Genomic DNA, 25,375 nt, shown 5'->3' with positions numbered 1-25,375 from the left:
TAAACCACCCCACCCATCCTGAAAACAGAACGGGCCAGAGCAGAGCAATTAAGGAGGGAAGTGGGAAGGACGGCTGGAAGCCGGTAAAGGGTTTTACACAGCAGAAGAAAGCAGCAATGGTTAAAAGCTGAGGGCAGTGCAGAGCGGAAGGGAAGCAGCAGCGCCTGAGTGAGTGAGTGAGTGAGTGAGTGAGTGAGTGTGTGTGTGTGTGTGTGTGTGTATGAGCATCTGCGCAGCTCCACACACACAAACAAAAAAAAAAAGCAGAAGTCGGGGGTAGTGAATTAGCAGTTGGGGACTGAGAAAATCCGTACAGGAAGCAAAACAAAAGAGAAATCTCAGGCCACTGGGGCTGAGGACGCTGAGAGGGCGCTTCTGACATAGATGAAGTTGATAAAGGAAAGTGCGATCGCTGGGAGCTGGGACAGCCGCCCGCGGGAAGGGGGGCAGGCACCCGAATCCGCCGGCCGCTCCTCCGTTCTCAGGAAAAGAGCCAGAAGGTGCAATTATGCATAAGGCAACGGCAGGAGGAATTAAAAAGCAGATTTCAAGGTAAGATTTTATCATGTCAGCTGCTCCCAGCCACTTCCTTGTGGGGTTTGGGAAGGGCTGATTGGACGCAGAGCCACCTGGATCCCTGGCAATGCCCGAAGGGGCTGTGGGGTTATGGCTCAAATCTGATCCGGGGGGTTGCTGAGGCTGCAGAAGGGCAGCCGGGCTCTGTCCAAACCGGCTGTGGTCCAGGGGTGGCGCAGCTCCAGCACGGAGTTTGCATTTCGGTCTTTTCTTCACTGGAAGGTGGATTGGGAATGGTTGGGGTGAACAACGGGAGTGTATTTAAAGCACCACTGAGGATGGACCCTCACAGATGTTCACAAATGGCCAAAGTGCCAGCCCGCTCTCCAAGGGCAAATTCCTGCAGCTTCCATCTCGCGACACCCACAAATCCCTTGTGTGGTGTGTGTGAAATCCCAGCTGCAACATCCCTGGGCTTCCTTGGCTTGGCACCGACCCTGGGCACCACCACGGCTGCTCTGCCGTGACTTTTGCGTGCCCGATGTGAGTGGCCTCTGCGTGGGGATCTGTCCCTCTGTCCCTGGCACTGCTGCCATTCCAGACAAGGCTTTGTAGGAACTCTTGGCACAACCAGTAACACGAGTGGGGGATGTCAGTGGGTCAGACGTGACAGTACAGTCCACAATCCAGCCCTTTACTGGAAAAAGGTGCAGTGGAAGTTTATTTTTGCTCCATTTCCCACGGCAGAGTGGGCGGCTGCGGCTCTGCCGTGGGGCCCCTGTTCCCCTGGGACGAGATGGCACCAGGATGGCACCAGGATGGCACCAGGATGGCTGAGCCTGACCCGTGTCCACCCACACCAGTCCCCAGTCCTGCCCGGCCCCAAGGGACGCTGTGACCGCTCTGTCACGGCCGAACCCCTCGCCCACGGTGTGGGACAACTGCGGGCCCTGTGTCCTGATCTGCTCTGGCTGGACGTGGGCAGCAGCCTGCCCTGCCTTTTGCCACAAGATAATTTGGAAAATTATGAGAAATGGGGTTTGAGACGGCATCTCGCCCACTGCTGCCACCGCACAGGTCCCTTGGGTCCCAGCCCGCGGAGCTGGGGGAAGACGTAGCCGAGCAGGCACAGGAAAGAGGGGATTTTCTTCCCGAGCCTCCAAGAGCCCCACGCTCGGGCTCCCTCCCGACTCCCGGGGTTCTGGGGCGGACACCTCCAAATCCACGGAGAAAACGTTCTAAAAGTCATAAAAACTAAATACATATGTGCCAAAATTAAAAATAAATCCACCCCGGGAGCTGTTTGTGCCGCTGGCTCCGCGGGCGCGGATGCGATAAGATAAAGGCAGGAGCGGGGAGGGGCTGCGCGGAGCCGGGCGCACCAGCGGAGCCGCCGGCGGAGCCCGAGCGGACGGACGGACGGACGGACAGACACGCGCGCGCGCACGCACACACATAGGGACAGTCACACGAGCGGACGGACAGTCGGGCGGACGGACGGACGGACGGACGGGGCGGCCCCTCCGCTCCGCCCCCGCGTAGCCTCCGCCCCCGACCGCGCCGCTCCGCTTTACATAACCCGTCCGGGGCCGGGGTCCGCGCCCCGCGCCTCCGCCCGGCGGAAATGCGGAGCCGCCTGCCCCGGTTTCCTGCCTGAGCCGAGCCGTGCCGAGCAGTGCCGAGCCGTGCTGAGCCGAGCCGTGCGCCCCGTCCCGCCCGCCCCGTCCCGGGCGCTCCGCCGCTCCATCATGGGCGAGCGGCAGCCGGACGCCTTCTCCTGCAGGTAACCGCGAAGGGCTGGGACGGGCTGGGCTGGACCGGGACGGGCTGGGCTAGACCGGGACGGGCGGCCCCGGGAAGCGGCCGCTGTAAAGCGAAAGTAGCGGCGGGAGGAAGCAGCGAGGCGGCCGCTCCTCCTGTGCAGCCCCCGGAGCTCCCCCGGGAGCCCCGGCCTGGATTCTCTCACCCGGAGAAGTCCGGTGCCCCCGTTCCGGGGTTGTGAGCCCCTTCCTCGGACAGCAGCTCCTTCCCCCCCACCCCATTTCTGTGCGCCGCAGCCTTATCCCTGCCCTTTCCTCGGGCTGCCTCTTTCCAGGGACTGCTCACCCGTGGGGACCCGTGGTCCCGTTTTCCTCGTGGGCACTCCCTGTTCCAGGGGCTCTGTTTCTCTGTGGCTCCCCTCGTCCTTCCAGCAGCACAGGACCCCAGAGCACCCCTTCTTCTGGGATCCCTCGACGTTCCCCATTTCCCAGCATCCGTATTTTGGAGATCCCAGAGCCGGGAGCGCAGCATGCAGGGGGCCAGCTCTGCTCCTCTCCTCTGCCTCCCCCCGGACCCCTGCAGCCCCTGCCGTGGGGGTGACCCCTCTGGGAAGGTGCAGGACCAGTGGGGTGGTGCCCACCTGCCCCCCGTTGTGGGGTCCTGCGCTGCCCGAGGGGGCCATGCCTTGTCTCTGCCCCCGTGCCCGCGGCGAGTGCCAGGCAGAGCTGCCACCTGGAGCCTGCCAAGCAGCTCCTCTGACTCTCTGCTCCCTGCAGACTTTGTTGGCCCTGTGGCTTGGCAGGGGCTCGGAGCACGAGGCCGATGCACCAGCGGTCAGCATCCCCGCAGCCTTCCCATGCCCTGCCAGCGTGCCCGGTCCTGCCTGTGCCAAACCCCATCAGGGTCACCCACGGAGAGCCTGGAGCCGCTGGCTCATGGCAGTGACACGGTCATTGCAGCCCGGGCTGGGATTTACTGTCAAGGAAACCAGGACGAGTTGTTGAGCTGCGATTTCGGTATTGTTGTAAATTGATTCAAGATGTGCTGGAGTTGTGGGCTGGTGGCCTAGGGACTCTGTGGGGCTGCAGCCAGAGGAAGAGGTGGCCTGTGAGGGCACCTGGGGCTGCCAGCTCCTGCATGTCCTCGCTGCACTTGGATTTGCTGGCAGGAAACAGGATTGGTGTTTAAAGGCCTATGGCATTAGTGGCAGGTTTCACTTTGACTTGTTTGGGACTAGAACAATGCTTTGGACTTCTTTTTAACTTTTTTTGGGGGGGCAGGAGAGACTCCCTGTGCATTTTCCCATCCCCAAAGCTTCTTCTATTTTCTCTTTTATGTATTTATTGCCTCTGGTAAGGTCTGGTTTGGTTTCACCAGAGCCCACAGGGCTGCAGGTCTGCCAGCACCCCGTGCTGTGTTGGAGAGGTTGGGGTGCCAGTGGCTTTTGAGGGATCTTCCATCCTCTGCCAGAGCAAATCCTCCCCACCCACACACCCATGGGACCGATGGGCACCTTGGAGGTGTCGTGACAAATCCCAGTGGGTGACACAAAGTGAAAGTGCAAGTGCTCATCGCTGCTGGGGTTTGTGGTGCTGCCGCAGCCCGGCGAGGAGAAAGGGCCAAATCCAGCAATCCCTGGGGGGCTGCTGTGGCCAGCCAGGCTGGCTGGGAGCTCAGCTGCTCCCTGCTGTCCCCAGAGACCCCCGGGCGGCCGCTCCCCCAGGAGCACTCCCCGCAGCCGGTTTCTCCCACGCCTACACCGCAGCGATTCATTTCATGCAACAAAACAAGCCCTGTCGAAAGAGGCCACCCCGCTGCCGGGCTTTTCCCCACAGGCAGTGGGTGTAGGAGAGTGTGATGGTGTAAACCAGGCTGCAAGGTGCCAGACACCACGGAATGGAGGCAGGCTCAGGGTTTTTGGGGAGCTTGGCTGGTCACAGCTGTTTGTGCTGGTGAATCGCTGTGGGCCGAGCCAGAGCAGAGCTTGGATTTGACCTGAGATGAGTTTGGGTTTTCTCCATCCTGTCCTGCTCCTTTCTTGCTTTTTAACTTGCTGGTTTGGTTCAGCCAAAAGAGAGAGAGAGAAACTCCTGAGACCCTGTGGGATTCTCCAGCTTGTGTGGAAACAGCTAGAGGGTCACAAGGAGTGATGGTGCTGTGCCATCACCCTCTGTGGGACCCAGAGAATCCTCACCATCACAGGGAGCTGCTCCAGAGGGAAGAGGAGGACAATGCTGGGCAGTTTCTGCTGTGGATTGTGCTGGCACTGCCTTTGGCTGCTTTATAGTGATGCTGTGAATATGTGGGTGTATCCCACATCCCGAGGCTGCAGGCAGACCATTTCCCCACCTCCCCTCCTGCCTTCCTGAGTGGCAGCATCTCCATGCCCACCCCCAAATGGCTGCAGCCCCCTGCTTGTCCCCGTCAATCCAGGGGTGCATCCAGATGTTCTTCTGCCATCTCTGGGGGATGGGGATGCAGAGCAGGGCTGCACCATCCCCATCCTGGGGGGAGGGTCTGCATCACCCGGCCCTTGCAAGCCCACCTGTGGCTGGCTGGATCCCCCAGGGACCTGCATCCCCCTGAGCCCCCCTCCAGGGACCTGCATCCCCCCGAGATGGCCGTGCCAGATGCAGTTCCATTGAAAAGTGCTGTTCATTGTAACCTGGCCTTTTATAGCTGCCTCGGAACGGCTGTGGGGCCATGCCAAGAAAGGCTGCAGCCGGCTCAGAATAGCTCTTTTCATGGAGGACATCCTGGGAAGGAACAATGTTCCCGCTCTTGGGATTGTGGGAACTTTGTATTTCTGCCACTCAGGAAGTGGGGAGCTGCGGGGCCGGCCAGGGCGTCTCCCAGCCCCTCGCTTTGCCCTCTCCTGAAAATAGTCCTGGGGGTGAGTTTTGAATATTCCTGTGCTTCTAAAGGGAGATGCAAATGGCTCTGGACTCTTCTCCTCCAGTTGGGAGCAGTTATTTCTGGGAGAGCATCAATCACATTTCCTATTCACGTCACTGGCGTGCATTTTCCTGCCGTGGAACTGGCGGCGAGTGGGGCCGGTTTCATTTTCGGGTGGTGCTGCTGCACATGCACAGCGTGTGGGCAGGGCTGGGCACAGGGCACATGGGCTCTGCTCCCTCACACTTCCCCTCGAGGCCGGGTTTGTGACGCTGGGTGCTGCAGGGTGACCTCCACACCCCTGGATGGCTGTTCCGTGGTGGGAAGGTGGCGAGTTGGATCCGGCAGCTCCTCCGTGGCCAGGCCAGCTGGCTCTGAATGCTCATCCTCTGGGAGAGGGTGGCAGGATTGCGGCGCTGGCTCCCAGCGCTGCCCTGGCACTGCTTGGTGCTGCCAGCTCCTCTGGCTGCAATCAAACAACAAATGCATTTACTGGGACAAATAACCCATTGGCGGATCCAGGCGCGGGTTCCCGTCCCGGTCGGTGCTGGCACCGCCGCCGCAGCCGCGCTCAGGTTGGGCAAGAGTTTAAGGGAAGCTGCTGGGGGTGGCTGGCCTGCAGGGCTGGATCCTGCACAAGCCCCAGCTCGCTGTCCCAGCCCGCATCAAAGCCACCGCGGCCGGTCCGTCCTGTCCTGCTCTTCCTCGAGTTCCTGGCCCAGCACCCCAAAACAATCCCAGCACCCCAAAACAACCTCAGCAGCCACAAACAGCCCTGAGGTGGGGCAGGCTTGGTGATGTACAGCTTTTCCAGCAGTCAGCAGGGGATGGAAGCCCCCCAGTCTCAACTAGCCCGTGGTGTGTCCAAGGATGGGCTGGATTCTCCACTCAGAGCAAATTAAAGCGATCAGAAGTCCTCTGTCCGACCTGCAGGATGGCCAGGAGCTCCTCACGGGAGCAGATGAGGAATAAAATGTAAATTCTGCCTTAAAGCCACTGGCTGCTGGATTCCAGCTTTGTGGAGCACAGCGGGCTGGAGCAGGGGGAAGCTCACCCAGCAGCAGGAACTCGCATCCCTGTGGATGTCGCTACTGAAGCCTGGGGCTGAGCAGAGGAGCGGGAGGCTGCTGTGGTAACTCCGGCATGGATTCACCCGGGATAGCTCTTTCCATGTGGGAAGTGTGCCAGGCAGAAGCAGTGAGGTCGGCACTGTGCCAGCGCTGGGAGGAGGAAGCGCTGGGGAGTATTTCCCATCGTCGGGTTGGAAAAGCACGTTGCTACTGGAGACGGCCTTCGGCTGCTTCCCACCGCGTGGCGCAGACGAAGCCCGGCTTTTCCCGCGCCACAAACCTCTCCCGAAGCTGGTGTGAAGCGAGCCTGAAATCTTGGAAGGCGAATCCCCTACCCTGGGAATCTCCCACCTTCCTGAGGAGCCGTCCGCACGAGTGCCTCGCTTCCCTCCGCGTTTTGCGGGAGCATCCCGCTGAGCGTGCCGGCGGCGTGGGTGGTGCGGCGGCGATTCCCGGGTGCCGGGAGGAAGCGGGAGCGCGGCGGGGGATGCTGAGTCATCGGCAGGCTGGCGGCGCTGATAGACGGGGCCCTGCTGGGGGATTCGGCCGGGCTGCGGCGGGCGCATGCCCCGCACTGCCGGGACGCCGGACGGCCCCGAGCTTTGGGTGGCTCTTCTGAGAAGCCGGGCCCGGCGAGGCTGGCGGGGGGCAGATAACATCTCCCCTCGCCTGCAACCTTCGCGGGACGTGCTCGGCAGGGCAGCGGGTGGGCAGAGATAGAGCCCCGCTTCCCGGCGTTATCGCCGCCCCGGCTGCAAACACCATCCCCTGTGCCCGCTCGTCCCTCATGGCCCGCTCTCTTCCTCCTGGCCCCTAAGGGTTTTGTTTTGTCTTTTTTTCTTTAATTATTTTTTCCTCCCCCCGACAAATCCGCTTTTCCTCCCCTCCCAGCAGCCGGGGTGCTGCTGCTGGAGTTTCGGGGAGGCAGCAGTGCCTGTGCCGGCGCGGCAGGATCCGGGTGGGTTGGCCGATGTTTCCTTCCTGAGCGGAGTGCACGGCCCCGATAAGTGCCCCGGGCGAGCACGAGGTTGGCTGGTGAGCAGCGGGGCCGGCCTTGGGGAGCACCGCTGCCGGCTCAGCCGGGCACGCCGGGCCGGCTGCACGCCAGCCACGGTGCTGCCAGATTGGCCTCGCGGTGAAATCTGCTGGGGGCAGAGATACGGTGTGGTTTGCCAGAGCCCTGCAGCCTCCCGGTCCCGCAGGCAGCAGAGCATCCCCTCAGGAACGCGCGCTCACCCCGGGCAGCGCCGGCAGCGTGGCCGCTTCTTCTCAGGCCGCTGGGGCCGGGAGGATCTGGCAGCGAGGCAGCTCCATCCCTGGATTTCTGCAGCTTTTCATGTTGCTTCCTCCCCTCCCGCCCCCGTTCCAGTTTTATCAACTCCGTTGAAATCGGTCCCTGGAGGGAAACCCATCGGCGCTGCGGAGCCTTGGCAGGAGCCGAGCGGATGTGGCCGGGCCAGGCGTCCCCGCGGGCGGCGGGCAGCTGCAGGCAGCTGTGCTGGCAGGAAGCCGCGCAGACGTCCCGCACCGGGACCTGCCCGCTCCCACCGCGCAGGTGGGGAAACTGAGGCACGGCCCAGCCAGGTGGGGATGGGCGGGTTAAGAGGCTGGGGGGCTCGGGGTCCCGCCTGGCCACTGCTGGTGGCCGCAGGGTTGGTCACATGGCCATGCTGCTCCTTGGGAAGCGGCTGTCTCCTGGCCATTTCCAATGTATCCATAGGAATGAGGCAGCTTAGAGTGGGAGCCCCCCGACCACAGCGTTCCCCAGGCCTTGAGGATACATATTCCGAGCGGGGTACGGCCGCTCCAGCCGGGGGTTGGCGGGGCAGGGGACGCATGGGGCTGCCCTCACCAGCCGTGTGCTCTGTCTTGCAGCGCGGCCGCCTCGCTGGAGCCTCGGCAATGAATGGGCACTCGCTGCCGGCCGGCACGCCAGCGCATCCCCGGGGCTGGCATGAGTTCTGCGAGCTGCACGCCATCAGCACCGCCAAGGAGCTGGCGCGGCACTACCTGCGCTTCGCCACCGAGCACCCGCACCATGACCTGCTGGCCGCCGAGAACTTCTCGGTGCAGTTCACCGACCTCTTCCAGCAGTATTTCTGCCACGAGGTGAAGGAGAGCATCGCCATGAACCAGCTCCGCATCCTGCCCGCCGGCCCGGCGCGGGATTACCGGGACACGCACCGGCGGCACACCGACGCTTCCCTGGGCACGGTGGCCACCAAAACCGAGGCGGAGCCCGGCGCCCGGCCCGAGCAGCCCGTCCGAGCCCCCGAGGCTGCTCCCTCTGGGCTGCGCAAGTCCTGGAGCTCGGAGGAGCTGGCGGGGCCGGCGCGGAGGCCCTTCTCGCTCAGCCAGCTGCGCCGGAGCTGGCGCAGCCTCTTCCGACGCCGCTCCTCGGACGCGCTCCCCGGGGATGGCGATGGGGAGGCGGCGGAGGCGGCTCTCAAGCCGGGACTGGGGAAACGCATCCTGCCCTGGGGGCTGTCGCGGGAGCAGCCCCCCGAGGTGCGCAAGGAGGGGCTGCTCAAGTACGGGCTGCTGGATGAGAATTCCCTGGACAGCGGGACGCGCTGGCAGCGCTGCCGCCTGGTGCTGCGGCGAGCGGGGCCACCCGACGCCGAGGAATTTCTGCTGGAGCTCTTCGACCCGCCCAAGGTAAGGACCTGCCGCCTCTTGCCTGTTCCAGCCGCTGATGCTGCGGGTGCCTCGGCTGGGGATGATGCCTGGATGCCAGAGCATCCCACAGGGAGGAGCAGGGCCCCGGTGCACCCAGCACCACGAGGGTTTCTCACCACGAGGGGCCTGGATGAGTTTGCTCTGCCGCTGCTCTCCCTCTGCTGCAGCCACACGAGGCTGGGCCTTGTTTATTCAATACCTCTGAGAAAGAGACAAAACCACCCCTGCAGGTCTTGTTTGGGGAGTGAGAGATGCTGAGACCAAGGTGTGCTAATTGCTGCAGTCGGTCAATGTGTCATTGCATTTCTCCTTGCTGGGACTCCAGAACTGGGCTTTCCAGTTGGAAGCACAGTGCCTGCCTTCTGAGTTGAGGATAGAGGCTGGTGGCCTCCATCCCTCTCATCCCAGCCTCATTTCACCAAGGGGTGGGGCAACCCACCCTGATGAACCCCAAATTCACCCTGTCCTCTGTGCTGTGCCTTTAGCAGCCTGAACATCTGCTCGCCTGGGCAAGCTGGGAGGGGAAAGGGAAAATAGGAATTAGGCTCTGTGCCTTTCTCTGCTCCCAGTGGGACCCATAGTTTTACTTTTTGTAAGGAGTTTTGTGCCTGGAAGTTCAGCTCTCGGCTGCTGCAGGGAGCTCCCGTGGTGCTGAGACGTGGCTGGAGTGGAGATGATGCAGGATGTGAGGGAGTGGGGAGTGATGTGGGGGAGTTGGGGTGTTTAATCTGTAAAAAGATGGTTCCTCCACATGGCAGGACTTGCACAGGCATGATGGGATGAATTTTTCTTTTTTTTTTTTTCTTTTTTTTGTTCTCGTTTTACTTTGATGACAAACTTGTGCTTTGGAAGGAGGAAACCTCCGGTAGAGCTGGAGCCTTGTCCCTGCCTTCAGGGCAGCAGGGTCAGGGAGCAGCTGGCTGAATTCCTGCTATTTCCGTCAAATGACTCCAATATTAAATATTTGAAAAAAGAAACAACATCAAAATTGTAACATCTGAAAGTAAAAGCTGTTTTTGCTCCGTCATGTCAAGGGTTGCAGTTGTTTGTCCCCGTGGGAGTGTGTGTCCCCATCCCAGGGCACAGGGAGGTCAGAGGCACTCTGGGGCACTTAGAGGGTGCTCCAGCAGCTGGATAGCACTGCCTTTTTTCCCTCCCTCATCCTTTTTCTCCCTTTTCCCCATTTTTCTTTTTTTAATCCCTTATTCTTTTTTTGAATCCCTTTTACTTTTTTTCTTCCCCCTTTTTTTTTCTTCCTCCTTTTTCTTTTCTCACTTCCCCTTTTCTTTTTTCAATTCCCCCCCACTTTTTTTTTACTACCCCCATGTTTTTCTCCCTATCCCTCCCCTTTTTTTTTCCTTTCCTCCCCTTTTCTTTCTTTGTTTCCCTCCCCCTTGGCAAGCAAGCCCAGCACATTCTTCCCCTCCCCACATTCCCTGTCCAGCTTTGACCCAGGGGTGTGAGACACCTCAAACAAGACACCAACCAAGTTCCCCCCGTGCTCTGAGCATTATTCCTTGCAGTCTCCATGGGATGGAGATTTCCTGGTGCTCCACATCCCCACGAGGCTGGAGACCCCAGAGCCCGGAGCAGGGGGTTTCTCAGCCAGGCCTGCGGAAGTGGGGGATGTTCCTTGCTGGATTTTGCAAGCCTCTGGATTAAATTGCTTCCTGTGCAAATATTCTCAGGGCGGCTCCTTCCTTTCCAATTCCCTGGGCCAGGGCCAGCTCCCTTCTCCTTTACAGCACAATCAATCCTGACCCTTTCCCAGTCGCTGCGGTTGAATTCCGGGGGCGGTGGAAAATCCCCCACGGTGCCGGTGGCTCCCACTCCCCAAACCCAGCACGGGGCAAACCACGGAGCAGTGAGAACAGAACAGTTTGTTGGGGGAGTTATTTTCCTTTAAAATAACTAAATAACACTCAACAACCCCCTGGGAATGGCTGTGAGGAACCCCCTCCCCTGAATCCTCCTGCCCCAGGATGCTCCCAGGGCTTTTCCACTGCCCTTTCCCCATCTCTCAGGGTCTGTTCCTGATTTGTGGATGCTGTTGATCCATTGATGGGTTTAAATAAGCAACTGTAAAATCTGTTCTTGGGATTTTTCAACCCCAAATGATCTCTGAGCTGTGAGGTTGGTTCCCCTCACAGTCTGCCTGGAGACACTCTTCCCCCTTCCCTCTCTTCCTTCCCCCTTCCCTCTCTTCCTTCCCCCTTCCTTCTCTTTCTTCCCCCTTCCTCCTCCTTCCCCCTTTCACCCTGTTAATAATGGGATGCAATTGAAATTTCATCTCAGCCTCAGGGCTTTACAGCATCAAGCCAAACCCCCAAAAATCCATCCCCTTGGAATGACCTTGGAAAAGGCAGGTGTGTGAAGAAAGGAGGGGGGTCCTGCTGCTTTTGGCAGCTTTTATCTCATTTCCCCCCCCCTTTCTCCTGGTGCTCCAATGGGGCCTCTGAGCTTAATCCCATAACGTGCCTGGCATCAAAGGGAGTGGGGGCTTTGAAGAGCCCTGATCCCATTTACTGCTTGGGTGGATGTGCTGGGTGAAGGGGTCAGGGAGCTGTGCTGGAGAATGTGGCAATGCTGCCTGGAGTGGGCATCCCCTGCCCCAGGCGTGTGCCAGAGGAGAAATGAGGATTTTGGGAGAGGATTTTGGGAAAGGGAGCAGCTCCCCTTCCCGTGCTCACAGCCACAGCTGGCTTGGTTTGGGCATCGCTCCCTCCTCCCTCAGGCACTGGAAAAATGATGCTGCCAAGGAGGAATTTAGGGATGATGGGATCTCTCCTGGGAGAGGGTCCCTGCCTGGCTGCAGGGCACAGGATTGGGTGGGCAACCCTACCCTGGGGGCATTCCAGAGGCCAGAGTGAGGTGATGATGCTGTGTGGAAGAGGAGCTGGAATAGGGGGATGTTAGAATACCTGTAGTGCTTGTATATATGGCTCTCTATATGTATATATAGATATTATATAAATGTATATATGGCTATATAACAGTATATATATATATTTAAAAATATATAGATATCTGCATATATGGCTATATTTTTTTATATATATAGAGATAGATAGATTGATTGATTAGATAGGCAGATATATGTGCCACAGGAAAACCTGGGCATGGTCCTGGAGTTGCATCTATGTGGATCCTCAGATGTCTGCTATGAGTTCAATGCTCACCAGTCCTCCCTGATTTCCTTGGAGGCATTAAGGGTTTTCTCCTCTCCCACACCATTTAATCCCATACAACCTTTAGGACTAGGTACCTCTGAGGTCTCTTCACCTACATAAATTCCAAACCCAGGTTTGTCAGCTTTGGGGCTGCCCTGATCCTCAGCAGAGCCCCAGCCCCAAATCCCTCTCCTACGGCCAAATCCCAAACTCCATGGAAGCCGTGACTCGCGGCGGAAATGTCCCGAGCCGTTTCTGTTGGCCAGATGTTTTTACAGGAAGGGGAAGGGAAATGGGATTTGCATTTGTGCTGCTTTCTTTATAGCATTTTAATGAAATCCAGGGCATCCCACAAATTGATGGCACGCCGGGACTGGCCTGGAGACTCCTTCCGGAGAGAGCCCTTGGAGCCTCTGCCCCAGCTCAAACATCTTTGCTGAAGCCACGGGAGGAGCAGTATTTTTATCTCTGCTCAGTGAGAGGCTGCTTTGACTTCCTTTTTTTTTTTTAATTTTTTTTCTCTTTTTTTAAATTTTTTTTTTCTTTTTTTACACCTTTCACCTGAATTTGATTTCTGAGAACTGCCACCTCCTGAGCCAGCAGGTTCCTGTCCCCGATTTTTGGTGCTTGGGGCTGTGAGAGACAGCTGGTCAGGCATGGGATGGGGCACATCCCAGTGTTTTGGTCCCCATTCCCTATCCCTGCTCCTCCTGGAGCTGATCAAACGTGGCCTGAGTGACTCAGCCAAGGAAGGGCAGTGGTGGAGGGGGAGTCTTCCCCCCTGGAACACCTTGAGAAGAGTTTTCCTAGTGATGGGAAGCACCTCAGTGTCCCATCATCCCATCCCTGGTCCAGGACAGGGCAGGTTTGTGTCAGTCTGGATGCCCAGGGACCACATCCCTCTCCTGGCATCCTTTTCCTGGCATTCCTGGGAACTTCATCCCTCTCTTGGTATCCTTTTCCTGGCATCTCCGTGGGCTGCATCCCATTCATGGCATTCTTCTCCTGGCATTCCCAGGGACTGCATCCCTCTCTTGGCATCTCCATGGGCTGCATCCTGTCCTGATGCAGCTGAAGATGTCCCTGCTCACTGCAGGGGGTTGGACTCGTTGACTTTTCAAGATCCTTTCCAACCCAAACTATTCTGTTCTTCTATGATCCCTCTCCAAACATCCTGCTCCCAGCATCCCTCTCCTGGCATTCCCAGGGACTGCATCCCTTTTTTGGCATTTCCAGGGCCTGCATCCTGATCTGGTTGGTGCCCCTGCTTATTGCAGAGGGGTTGGCCTTTGAAGACCCCTTCCAACCCATATTAATCTGTGATTCTGTGATCCTGCTCCCGGCAGCATCCTCAAGGATCACATCCCTCTCCTGGTGACCCCAAAGACCACACAGCCAGCAGCTGGGAAAACTCCTGTGATGACCCTGGAGGGGTTTGGGTGTCCTTCAAATCCCTTGGGAGAGGGAAAACCTCCCCTGAAGGCACCTGGAGCTGCCCCAAAACCCTCGGGCAGCCTCTCCCCAGGGCAGGGCGGGCGCATCCTCTCTGTTCTTCTCTCTGTTCTTCGAAGGCACCGCGGCCTCAGGGCTTTGTGAGATTTTGGTGGTGATTTTGCTCTCTTCCCCCTCCCCCCGGCTCTGTTTTTGGGTATCGAGGGGGGTGGGAGGGAGGGCGAGGAGACAAAGGTTATTTGTCATTTATTAACCACAACTTTTTCCATCCTTGGTCATGCACGGAAAAAACACTTTTAGCAGCGTAACCACAGCCCCGGCGTTAATTGCTGAAGAGCAAAGTTTCTTATTTTGGAAACTGTTGCTGGGATGGGGCTTGCCAGGGCCTGGGTGTGAGGGGAAGGGTGCAGGATGGACCCCAATATCTGCTTCATTGAACTCTTGGGATCTGGGCTTGGAAGAATTCCATCCTTTTAACCCATCCTTTAAGAATCTGCCCTTCCTGAGGCTGTTGTCCTTCTGCTGAGCCCTCCCTGCTTATCAGAGCGTCACTCACAGGGATGCTGCAGAGCTGCTCGGGGTGGGAAGCACCACGTGCCAGCTGAGAAGTGGGCAAAAAATGGAGATACTGGGCAAACCACAGGAAAAAGGACTGGGAAAGCACTCAGGGAATGCATTGCTCGAGAAGAGCTGTGGGTGCTGCTGGGTGCTGGGTCCCCACAGCCGATGTGAAATGCCTAGTGGGGGTTTTTTGGGTGGCTGTCTCTCTTTTTTCCCCCTTTTTCTTCTTTTTTTTTCTCTCTCTCTCTCTCTTTTCACGGCCCAGGATGTGGTTGTTTCGAGGCTGAGAGCTGCTTCTTTCAAAGGTAAATATTTATGAGAGCCTGCGCAGGCAGCGAAGGGTCTGGAAGGATTCAAGGATTCATCCCAGCCCTGCTGGGGGCTCAGCTGGGGTGGACCCTGCTCCTTCCCACCAGGCAGGTCCCAACTCCAGTGTCTGTGATGGCCTCTGTGGTGTTCAATGTCATTTTGGGATTGTGTTAAAAAACGAGCATTTTGGGCAAATTCACTTCCTCCAGCCCCAGGCAAGGGGCAGGAATGAAAATACCCATCCGGTGGGATTGAATGCTCCCATGTGGGCTTTTGAACCTTTTCCATCATCCTGGGTGATGCAAAACCTTGGGAAAATCCCAGGACACCCCAGGGCTTGTGGGGAGACTGCAGAGTCTGTGCTGGACCCCCTCATTCCTCTGGGGCTGAGGTTTGGGGTGACTCAGTCCTGGCTGCAGCAGTTCCCACTTGCACGCAGACACCTTGTTTACTTTCCATGCTCGTTATTTATTCCAGGAAATTATTAAAGCAGCCCACGCTGGAACCGAATCTGGCATAAAATAAATTAAAAAAAAAAAAATAAAAATCAAGGGTCTGGCGAAAGCTGTTTACAGATCTTGTTTATAGCCCCCATCACCCTCAGCCCTGCTGTGAGCTGCGGGGCTGGCTGGTTTTGGGGGGCTTTGCGGGGTTTTGGGGTTTTGCAGAGGTTTGGGGAGTTTGGGAACGTTGGCTCATTCATGCAGAGCAGGGAGGGTGATGAATGAACAGACCCCCCAGCTCCAGGGATGGGTGGGGATTCCCGCACCCCCAAATCCCACCTCCAGCCTCACTCCGCGGTTCTTGGGGCGGTGTTTTGCAGCACCCCGGATTAACCGAGCAGGAGCTCGGGGCTCAGGGGGCGGTGGGCTCGGGGCTGTGTTTTCTCCCGCCGCCGTTCGCCGGCGCTCGCAGCCGCCGCAGCGGGAACAGAGGGATCTTTGTGGCGGGGCCGCCCCCGAGCCAGCGCTCCGGGCCGGCACAACGGGGCCTCTTGTCACCGCTGGGCACGGTCCCCTCGGGACGGCTCTGTCCCCGGCCCGCGGGGTGCTCGGGGACGGCGTGTCCTGGAAACTCCTTTGGGGTTTGGGGCGGGCAGAGAGGGGTTTTTGGGAGGTGATGACCTGGTTGTGGGGGATGTTGGGCTCGCGCAGCAGCGGGAATCACCTCCCTTGTTCCTGTTTGACAGCCGGGGAACCTCCAGGCTCCGGTTCCCCAAACGCAGAGCAGAGCCCAGGGGGTGCTTGCTGCTGGCAGGAGGTCTCCGGTTGAGCGTTCTCCACCTGCAGAGAGGCAGGAATGTTTTGGGAATGTGTCACCCTGGGGCCAGGGGGAGCTGAGCTGAGCTGAGCTAGGGGGGCCTGCAGCAGGCACAGAATGGGCAAATCATTGGGATTCCAGTCCCTGTCCCAAAAACCAGCACTGGTAGAGGCTGTCCAGGGTGGACCACTCGCCTTGGGATGAGCTGCGATGCAAACACTTGAGGAGGAGCACCGGGATTCAGAGCACTGGGATTGCTGCTGGAGAGAGGGATTAGCCAGCTGCAGATCCCTGAGGATGAACACCAGAATTTCCCATGGTGCAGATCCCTGAGGATGAATAACTGGAGTGGTTGTGGTGCAGATCCCTGAGGATGAACACCAGGATTAGCTGTGGTGCAAACCCTGAGGACACATTTTGGGATTATCTATGGCGCAGAACTCCTCAAGGATGAGCCTTGGGTTTAACTCCCAGGGGAAACCACCTGTGGGATTTACTGCCACACGAAATCCCTGAGGATGAAGGCTGGGATCACCCTTGGTGCAAACTCCTGAGGATGATGGCTGCTCCAGCAGAAACTTGGCACTCTCAGCAGAGCCCTTGGAGCCCTGCAGGGCCCTGCTGCCTCCCCCTGCCCTGCACTGGCACCAGGGGATGTTTCCCACCCAGTTCACCCAGTGTTCCCTGGAAAAGAGCTGTGTGTACCCACACCTCTGGAAAACTTCACAGCTTCCCCCAGGGCTGCAGGCACTGGATATGGTTTTGTGTCCATCCAGCACGGCCAGGCCAGGTCAGGCCTGGCACTGCAGCTTGGCTGAGGTTTGTCCCTTGCGTAAGGGCCACAGTGATTTACAAGAAGTGACAAATCTCGCCCGTATCCGTTGGGGACCTTGCACAAGGGCTCAGGCACTTCCCCACCTCCCGTGGGTGACTCAGAGTGGAAGCGAGAGCCGGCGTGGGGAAACCCCCGGAGCGTGGAGGGGCCGGGGGCAGCTCCTGGTGCTCTCGAAGGATTTGCTCTGCGTGAACTTGGCCTGATGGCCCAGCCACTGCCATCATCACTGTGCCATCATCACTGTCACAGTGCCATCATCACCGTGCCACTGCCATCATCACTGTGCCTCTGTCGTCATCGTGCCACCGTTATCATCACTCTGCCACTGTCACCATGACACTGCTGTCATTGCTGTTGTCATTGCTGTGCCACCACTGCCAGACCACCACCCTCATCACTGCACTGCTGCCATCATCACCAAGCCACTGCCACCGCTGTCATCATCATGCCACTCTCGTTCTTGGAGAGCCACCTTCCCCCTCACCTGAGTGGGAAAAGCTCCCCCAGCACCCTCAGTGTCCCCTGAGCACCCAGACAGGACGTGCTCCTTATGGCAGCAGCTCACAGCTTCACGGGGAGAGCGTTCCTGGCACAGGTGGGCGAGCTGGGAGGAGCTTTGCTGTGACAAATGCCATCAATCCCAAACATCCTTGCTGGAGATCCAGTGGGGTGAATCTCCAAGTGGAAGCTGATGCTGGTGGGGTTGAGGCTGAGCTGGAGCAACACCCCTAACATCCTAAACATTCCTGAGCATCCTGAGCACACAGAGCCAGGCAGCAGCGGGCTTTACCCATCCCTGCAGTGCTGCTGGGGCACCTCTTGCCGAGAAGGAGCCCGTGGGTGAACCCTTGGTGTGTTGAGTGTGCACTTTTGCTTACTGAGAACTCCCTTTCCCGGTAGCGGCCGCATCGAGCCGGGCATCTTGCGGTCAGGTGCGGCGCCCCGGCAGCGGGGGCACCGTGCCTGCGGTAGGCACTTCCCCGAAGCCAGCCCGGTTTTTCGGGCACCGTATCTCTGTGCTGCATCATTTCCTTCTCCCTTCAGGCTCCAGCTGCGCTCTCCACGCCGAGAGACGCAGGGGGCTTCGCCGAACTCCCTTTTCCTGGAATTTCCCCGTTTCCTAAGAAGCCGACCCCGGCGCTGTGGTTGGGATGTTGATAAAACCCACTCAGGGTCACGCCGGACGTCACAACTCCTTGTGTGGGAAAGTGGCCAGGACGAGCGATCTCCTCTCACCTTCTCCACACAGAACTTTGCACGGGGCAGGGTTACGTTCCAAAGGTGGCAGAAAAATCGAATTCCTTCGGGATAAAGCCGCGGCGCCAGCGCGGCGCCTCACGGCAGCCCGGTGACAGTGATTGCAGCGCAGCACAGCTCAGCACAGCTGCAATCACTGTCACCGGCGGGCCCGGGGCTGCCGGAGCCACCTCGGTGTCACCAGCCCCGTGCATGACGCCGTACACGAGCGACTTCTAAGAACTTTCTTCTCGGTGCAGCTCGGAGCTGATAAGGGCTGATCCCTCTCGCGCCGCGCTTCCGGCCCCAGAGAACACCGAGTGCTCGGCCCAGGGAGGGAGGGAGGAGGGGGGATGGAAAAAAAATAAAAAAGCCCAGCTAAAGATGGTGTGGTTGGGTGACCGAGGAAGTGTCTGGAGGGGACGTTCTGAGTGTCCTACAGGTGGCTGGGGAGGGTTTGCTGCGAGTATCACGAGCTCGGGGCAGAATTTGGGCAGTTTGGTTGGGTGATTGCTGTTGTGGGGTGAAGTGCCACAGCCCGGGGTCTAGGGGCACTGTCACTGTGTAGGGACAGGTTGAGTGAAGAGGGACGCTGGAACCAGCATCCTGTGGGATGATAAAGCTACTGTGTGTATCACAGCTAGCCCAAAATGTTGTGTGCAGCAAGCCTGGCACGTGGTGGCACTGCCTGGTCTTTGCTGGGATGCACAGGATGGCTCTGGCTGTGGGGCTGAGCATGGAGCCTTGGCTCCATCACCCAGCACCATGGGGTGATTTTTTGCCCAATTCAGGGAGTTTTTGTCCCCCTGGCACCCCGGATCCTGTGCCACGTGCCGCAGCCTCCTGAGGAACCGAAAGCTGCCGCAGGGATATTTTAGCCTTTGTGGAAGTGTTTGCTCAGCATTTTGTCACATGCCTGTGTCGGTGCCAAAGCCACCAGGGAGCTCTTGGCTGACCCTCGCAGCCACGAGCAGGATGTTCCCTGCCTGCACCCCAATTTCCCTTTCGGTGCCACATCCCTGGAGCGTGCTGCCATGCTGGGAACCCCCTTTTCCCTCCTCTCCCCCACCCATCCCTCCACTGCAGGGTCCTTGGGACCCCTGAGATGGGTCTGGATGCCACTCAGTCCCCCTGGGGTGCCCCAGCAGTGACTGGTCAGTGTTGTGGGGGGTATTTCCTTGCCACAGTGGGGTATTTCCTCCGCACACAGGGTATTTCCTTGCTGGTGGGGTATTTCCCTGCAGAGCCGGGTATTTCCTTGCTGGCTGCTGTGCCTCGGGTGCCTCCTGGACCTGGGTAGAGCAGTGTGGTGTGGGGTAGTGTTTTGGGGTGTGGGGGAGTATTTTGGGGTTGGGGCAGTGGTGGCTCAGCTCAAGCTCTGTGTTCTCCCCCACAGGGCTCCAAGCCCAAGCTGCTCGTCGCCTGCTCCGCCGTGCAGGAGGTGCGGAGGTGCACGCGCCTCGAGATGCCCGATAACCTCCACACCTTCGTCCTCAAGGTAGGACCTGCTGGAAGGGTCTGCAGCCACCCCCCAGGCCTTTCCCACCCTCTGGGGCACATGTGGCTCCCAAAAGCTCCCGTGCCAAATTTCAGTTCCTCTTCCCATCCTGGCAGGGGATGCACAGGGGGATGCGGAGTGCGGGGGTGGGGGGATGTGCTGTCCCTGCTGGGGTCCTGAGCGTGGGTGGGTGGGGGATGCACATCTCTCTCTCTTTCTCTGAAGACCCCACGTCCCTCTCTGATGTCCCCCAGGTCACCAATGCCACCGACATCCTGTTTGAGGCAGGGGATGAGCAGCAGCTCAGCTGCTGGACGGCCGAGATCCGGGAGTGTGTGCGCAAGGGGTAAGCGCCTCAGGATGTCCCTGGGGCTGGGGAAAGTGGCTCTGTGTCCCCCCTGCCAGCACTCAGCCTGGCTTCTCCTGTCCCCCACAGGTCTGACACGGGTGACCCTGAGTTCCCGACGTGCCGACACCCTGACCCTACAGCCCCCAGCCCCGCCACCAGCACCGACCCCGTCAGCCAAGGTGAGCTGGGGACACCCAGGGGACCCTGGGGACAGAGTATCCCTCACCGGGGGGTCACCACATCCTGCCATGGCTGGGCTGATTGGCCTTCCCCAAATGGCACGAAGGGGGGACAGAGAGGGGAGGGGATGTGGGTGATGGGCAGGGGTCCCATTTCCCAGGGACACTCATCCCTGTGCCTGGCAGGGGCGACTCCGGGGGGCCCTGGGGAGGCGGCGGGGCCGAAGATGGAGCAGTTCCTCTCCTCCTGCCCCTGGTTCCACGGGCCCATCTCCCGCGTGAAGGCGGCTCAGCTGGTGCAGCTGGGGGGGCTGGAGGGCCACGGCGTGTTCCTGGTGCGGCAGAGCGAGACGCGCCGCGGCGAGTACGTGCTCACCTTCAACTTCCAGGGCAGAGCCAAGGTACGGGCGGGACAGGGCTGGGATGGGGAGGGGAATCTCACAGGGGCAGCCCCTGCTGCAGGACAGCCCCTGTCCCACCGCATCCCACCCCAGGGAGATGCTCTCCTGCTCTCTGCCCCGGCCAGGGGGATCCCCAGGGAGCCACAGGCTGGGGATGCAGCACATGGTGCTAAAGCTATTAGCGTGTCCCCCATCCCAAATATCCCCACCGTGTCCTCCAGGAGGGAAAGGAGGGAAGGTAACAGTCCCTGCTCCTCTCCACAGCACCTGCGGCTGGCGCTGACGGAGGGGGGCCAGTGCCGGGTCCAGCACCTTCGCTTCTCCTCCATCGTGGAGATGCTGCACCACTTCCACCGCTACCCCATCCCGCTGGAGTGCGGCACCGCCTGCGACGTGCGGCTCTCCAGCTACGTCGTGGTCCTGCCCCAGGCACAAGGTGTGTGGGAAGGGAAGGGGATGTTCCCTTGGGACACAAGGTGCTCAGGAAGGGGAGAGGGATGTTCCCCTGGGACACAAGGTGCTCAGGAAGGGAAGGGGATATTCCCTTGGGGCACAAGGTGCTCAGGAAGGGAAGGAGATGTTCTCCTGGGACACAAATTGGGCAGGTAGGGAAGGGGAGGTTCCTGTGGGCACAAAGTACTCAGGAAGGGAAGAGGGATGTTCCCCCGGGACACAAGGTGCTCAGGAAGGGAAGGGGATGTTCTTCTGGGTCACAAATTGTGCAGGAAGGGGGATGTTCCCCTGGGACACAAGGTGTGCAGGAAGGGGGATGTCCCCCTGGGATGCAGGGATGGAGGGTGCCCGGGCTGGGTGTGGGTGCCCCGGTGCTGGTCAGAGCTGCGCATTTGGTTGCTCCTGGAGGGGGGAAGCGGAAGCTCAGTGGCACAAAAGGTGACTCCCGAGCTCCCAGCTTCCCCTTTTGAGAAAGGAGAAGCTGCTCCCAGCCAGCGGCTGTGGGAGGGTCACGGGGCGCACCCCACACCCCCAGAGAGAGCGCGACAGGAGCATCCCCCTGAGCAGCCCCTCCTCTCCCTCTGCCCGCAGCTCCTGGCTCCAGCACCACGGTCCCCCTCCCCCTGCCCTTCCCAGCCTGGAGCCCCGAGTTCAGCCTTGTCCCCGCCAGCTCCTCCTGCCCTCACGGCCCCGACGAGCCCCCCGGGGGTCCCCCAGCGGAGCAGATCTTCCACCTGGTGCCGCCGCCGGCCGAGCTGGCACAGAGCCTGCGCCCCGCCAGGGCCACCGCGGCCACCGCGCCCCGGCCCCGCGACTCGGACTATGAGGTGGAGGCGCCGGGCAGGGGCCACGTCCGTGCCATCGACAACCAGTACACGCCGCTCTGACCAGCACGGCGCCGGCACTGGGATGCACTTTCGGGTGGAGAAATCCTGGAGACCTTCTGGGGGATCCATCGAGAGAAAGAATGTACCTGTTTCTTCCTTCTGGTTAGGGATTATTATTGTATTTTTCGCAAGGAAGGGGGTAATTTTTCACTCCTGTACGGGTGTGCTCCCTCTCGTTGGCCTGTTGAAGGGCCTCTTATTGTTGTTTTTGTTGTTTTTATGGAAGCTTTCTCGTTACTGTTTACACAATGCCACTTGTGCCTGCGCTGGGCCCGGTGTCCTGCCTGTCCCTGACACCACAGTGCCCAGCCAAGGAACCAGGGGCTTGTGTTCCACCCACGGAATTGGAGGAAGTTTAAAAAAAAAAAAACAGGATAGCAAGAAAAGAATGATTATAAATTCATTGCCAAGTTGCTGCTCCAGGCCTCATCCTCCTGCCCCGGCTGCTGATCCCACCAGCAAAGCCCGGCCTGAGCTGAGCTCCCACGAAGGGTGGTGAGCAGGGTTTGGGCTTTTTTTTTTTAGCTAAGGCAAAAACTGGCTTTTTCTTGCTTTTCCTTTTTAACCCAGCACAGCCATGGTCACTCCCTGTGCCAGGCAGAGGGATCCTCATCCTGCTCTCCCGGCTGATTGAGACTGAACACTAATTGCTCCATCCTTAGCCATGGCAGCAGCTGAGAACTAACACAGAGACTGACACAAACCTCTCCTGCTGGTGAGGGAGGGGTTTATCCCGTTGTATCCTGGTGATGGATGTGTTCTATCCCAGTGATGGAGGCTTTTTATCCCTGTGGTGAAAGGGTTTTTGTCCTGGTGATGGAGGTGGTTTTATCCCGGTGATGGAGCTGTTTCATCCTGGTGATGGAACAGTTTTATCCCAGTGATGGAACCGTTTTATCCCAGTGATTTTAGGCACAAATCTGAAGTCAGTTTTCCCCTTAAGGAGCCCCCGTACTCGTGCTTGCCTTTTTCCCCCCAAAACACCGTGTCACCAGGAGCTTGGTGGCATTTAAAGCTCCACAACGGCCTCGTGCAGGCAATGGGGGTCCCTGGGGACCAAATTTGGGGTCCAGATCCCTGGGTCTCAGCCTCCCCTGACCCCCAACTGTCCCCAAACTCTGCTGCTGTTCCTGAGCCCCTGGGGCTGCTTCACCTGCCTGGGGCAGCCGTGAGAGAGGAAGCACTTCTGAGAAGTTGCCTTTATTTTAGGAAAGAGGAAGGGCTGGAGCCGTTGCGCCACACAGGAGGGGATGTTTGCAGTATTCAACTTCCAGATTTCCCAGTGCAGCCTTCCCTGGGATTTCGGATGCAAAACTTGCCTTGAGATTGCCTTACAGAAAGCTTTTTTTATTTCTGTTTTCCTTGAAATTGCAATACAGGTGGGAGCCCTCAGGAGCATTAATATTTAGCAATTAATTTGAAAACCAGCAAACACAAAGCCTCGTTGGGCTGAGTTAGGGAATTCCACAAACCCCCCAGCCTCTAGGACAGGGCTTTGCATGTTCTGAGCCCAAAGTCCAAGGAGACAAGGTCGGGAGCTGAAGGGCAGTGCCAAAATATGTGGGGCCAAACAGCCCAGGAAGCAGCCATGAGAGCAAATCTGGGTTTATAAATCAAACTATGGGTTTATAAATCAAACTACGAGGCTGGGACAAACGGGAACCATCAGCTGGAGAAACCATTTAGGTTTTCCTTTTGTGCCTCCCCGTTGCTTGCTCTTGCTCTTGCTCTCTCCTGGGCTTTGTGCATTTAGAGCAGACAAAGGCTTTTCCCCCCCTGCTTTCTCTACACTTGTGCCTGAAACTGGAGCATTAAGAGCAAATTGCACTGGTCCTGCAGCACTGCCAGCCCCGGAGAGGCTGATGGAGGAACAAAGGCAGCCCTGTCCTCGCTGGGCTCCTCAGCTGTATCCGCATCCCATTCTCCTCCCTGGAGCAGCACAAAGGCTGCAGCCAGAGGCAGGAGCACATCCCCAGGGCTGGCTTGTGCCAGGCAGGGCAGCTCCCTCCGAGGCTCATAAATAACTCCCCGTGCTCTTGCATTTATAGGGATGGGGAAGGGAAGGGGGGACAGCACATCACTTGTCGTTTCCTTTCCTTGCTTGCTGCCTGCTCCCCAAAGCCTTAGAGAGCACAGGGATGTGCTAAATCTTGCTAAGGTCGCTGGGTTTAGTCCCACTGAGCTGTAGGGAGCTGTGTTCAAAGGGGTTTTCCCCCAAAAGGCGAGGTGGAATCACCCGAATCTCCCGACATCTGCAAAGAAAGGATGGGCTGGGAAAAGGCAGCGCTATTCACATCCCCTGCCAGATGAATCCAGAGAAATCCTTGCCAGATAAATCAGATGCTGCTGGGGTGGGTTGTTTTGGCACGCCAGGACGTTATTGTTCCAGTGCCAGAACTGAAACATGCGTGTGCATGTGGTATTTTTAACCTGCAGTTTAATTACAAGGGGGTTCTCCACAGTTTAAATGGAAATTGCTGTGCTTGATTAGTAAAATGCACGTTGGGTTCATTATCTCCCTGTCAGCCACTTCCCCCATGCAAACAAACTCCAGTGGGGGAGAACTCCTGTTCTCCCCACCAGTCAGCAGTGGGAGAGTCCCTCTGATTATTTAATAGCTAATTCCATCCCCAAACTCACCCACAGGCAGCTGAGGGCTGTCCAGCCCTGCCAGCTCCACCAGCTCCTCATTTCAGACCCACTGCAGGGGATTTTTGGACTTTTTCCCAAGCTCCCAGGGGGAACTGAATTTGGAATCCCATTTCTCCTAGAAAACATCTGGCTTGTGACACAGGTCAGAGGATGATTTTGCTCCTGCCAGCACGTTACTCCAGCCCTAAGGTACTCCCTCCTCTGCATTATAGCAGTGGGCAAAGAGCATTAAGCCATTCCACCTTGTGGAATAGAAGCATTTTGCAGGATTTTTATACTCTTGTGACTTGAGAAAAGAAGCCAGGGCCGGGCAGGTTTGGTTCCCCAGACCCTGTGGGCTTTTCCTGGCATTTGAGGGAATTTTGGGAGGAGGGGAAGCCACGGGCAGGTGGCCCCTGGTCAGGTGTAGGCAGCAGTTTGTGCCTTGGCCGTGGAGACGGGCACGTGGAACACGAGTTTGGATCCCACCTAAGGAAGCCAGGAGCCACAGGAGAAGCTCTTGGAGCTGGCCCTGCCCAAAGGCCTCCCCCAGGAGAGGCTGGGGGTGGGCAGCCCCATTTCATCCAGCTACACAGGAGAGTTTTTAGCAATAAAAATGAAAACCAGGCAGTGCCTTTGCTCTGTGACAGCAGGGACTTTGGTTTAGGGCACAATCCAAAACTTGGGTCCTGCCAGAATTCTTCCCCCTCCTCTTCCTCTTGCTGTTTGCTGACAGCCACTCCTGCTTGGTGGCCTTTGTGTCCCCAAGGGTGTCAGGTTCTGAAGCAGCTCCTGACGTGAAGCATTAGTGGATGTGTCCCTCCCAGACCCCAGCCCAGCAGGTACCGAACACTGACACCACCATTCCTCGCCCATCCCTTTGGATTGAAGCCATTTGGGGGTGAAACTTGTAGGAAAAGATCCAGAGAGAAGCCAAAGCTTCTCATTCCTCATCTGGACCACCAAACCCTGGTGTCATCCAGCATTCCAAACTTTTAGCTTTGATTCAAACAGCCCCAACATTCCCCAGCAGCTCCCAGAGGCAGGGGAGGTGACTGTATTCCCTAACTCAGCCTTTAGCAGGACGATTAAAGCCAACAATTTTGTTGGGAGTGTATTAATTTGAAAGTTCTACTTTTCACCTGCACAGAAAAGTTCTTCTTGTATAGTAATTTTTTCTATATATTGTTTCTGTATGTACTGTACAAGTAACTTATTCTTGAATAATGCGAT

General features: G+C 58.3%; 1 protein-coding gene across 2 annotated transcripts; it reads left to right on the top strand.

Annotated features, from left to right (window-relative positions):
- The first annotated feature begins 495 nt into the window (after nucleotides 1–495).
- Nucleotides 496–25,375, top strand: SH2B3 (SH2B adaptor protein 3). 2 transcript variants are annotated; one of them, XM_084216917.1, is made up of 8 exons: nucleotides 496–552; nucleotides 8,118–8,900; nucleotides 19,141–19,242; nucleotides 19,497–19,588; nucleotides 19,679–19,770; nucleotides 19,957–20,171; nucleotides 20,436–20,607; nucleotides 21,216–25,375. In XM_084216917.1, the coding sequence occupies exons 2-8, from the start codon at nucleotides 8,145–8,147 to the stop codon at nucleotides 21,509–21,511; spliced, it is 1,725 nt and encodes a 574-aa protein (XP_084073043.1). In that variant the 5' UTR covers nucleotides 496–552; nucleotides 8,118–8,144; the 3' UTR covers nucleotides 21,512–25,375. The 2 variants fall into 2 exon arrangements, with proteins under 2 accessions (XP_084073043.1, XP_084073044.1); XM_084216918.1 differs by lacking the exon at nucleotides 496–552 and adding an exon at nucleotides 2,058–2,299.

The sequence above is a fragment of the Fringilla coelebs genome, assembly GCF_963513975.1.
Source record: "Fringilla coelebs genome assembly, chromosome: 17".
NCBI classification, from domain to species: Eukaryota; Metazoa; Chordata; class Aves; order Passeriformes; family Fringillidae; genus Fringilla; species Fringilla coelebs.
The sequence above is the reverse complement of the archived record's forward strand: the minus strand, read 5'-3'. Positions and strand labels throughout refer to the sequence as shown.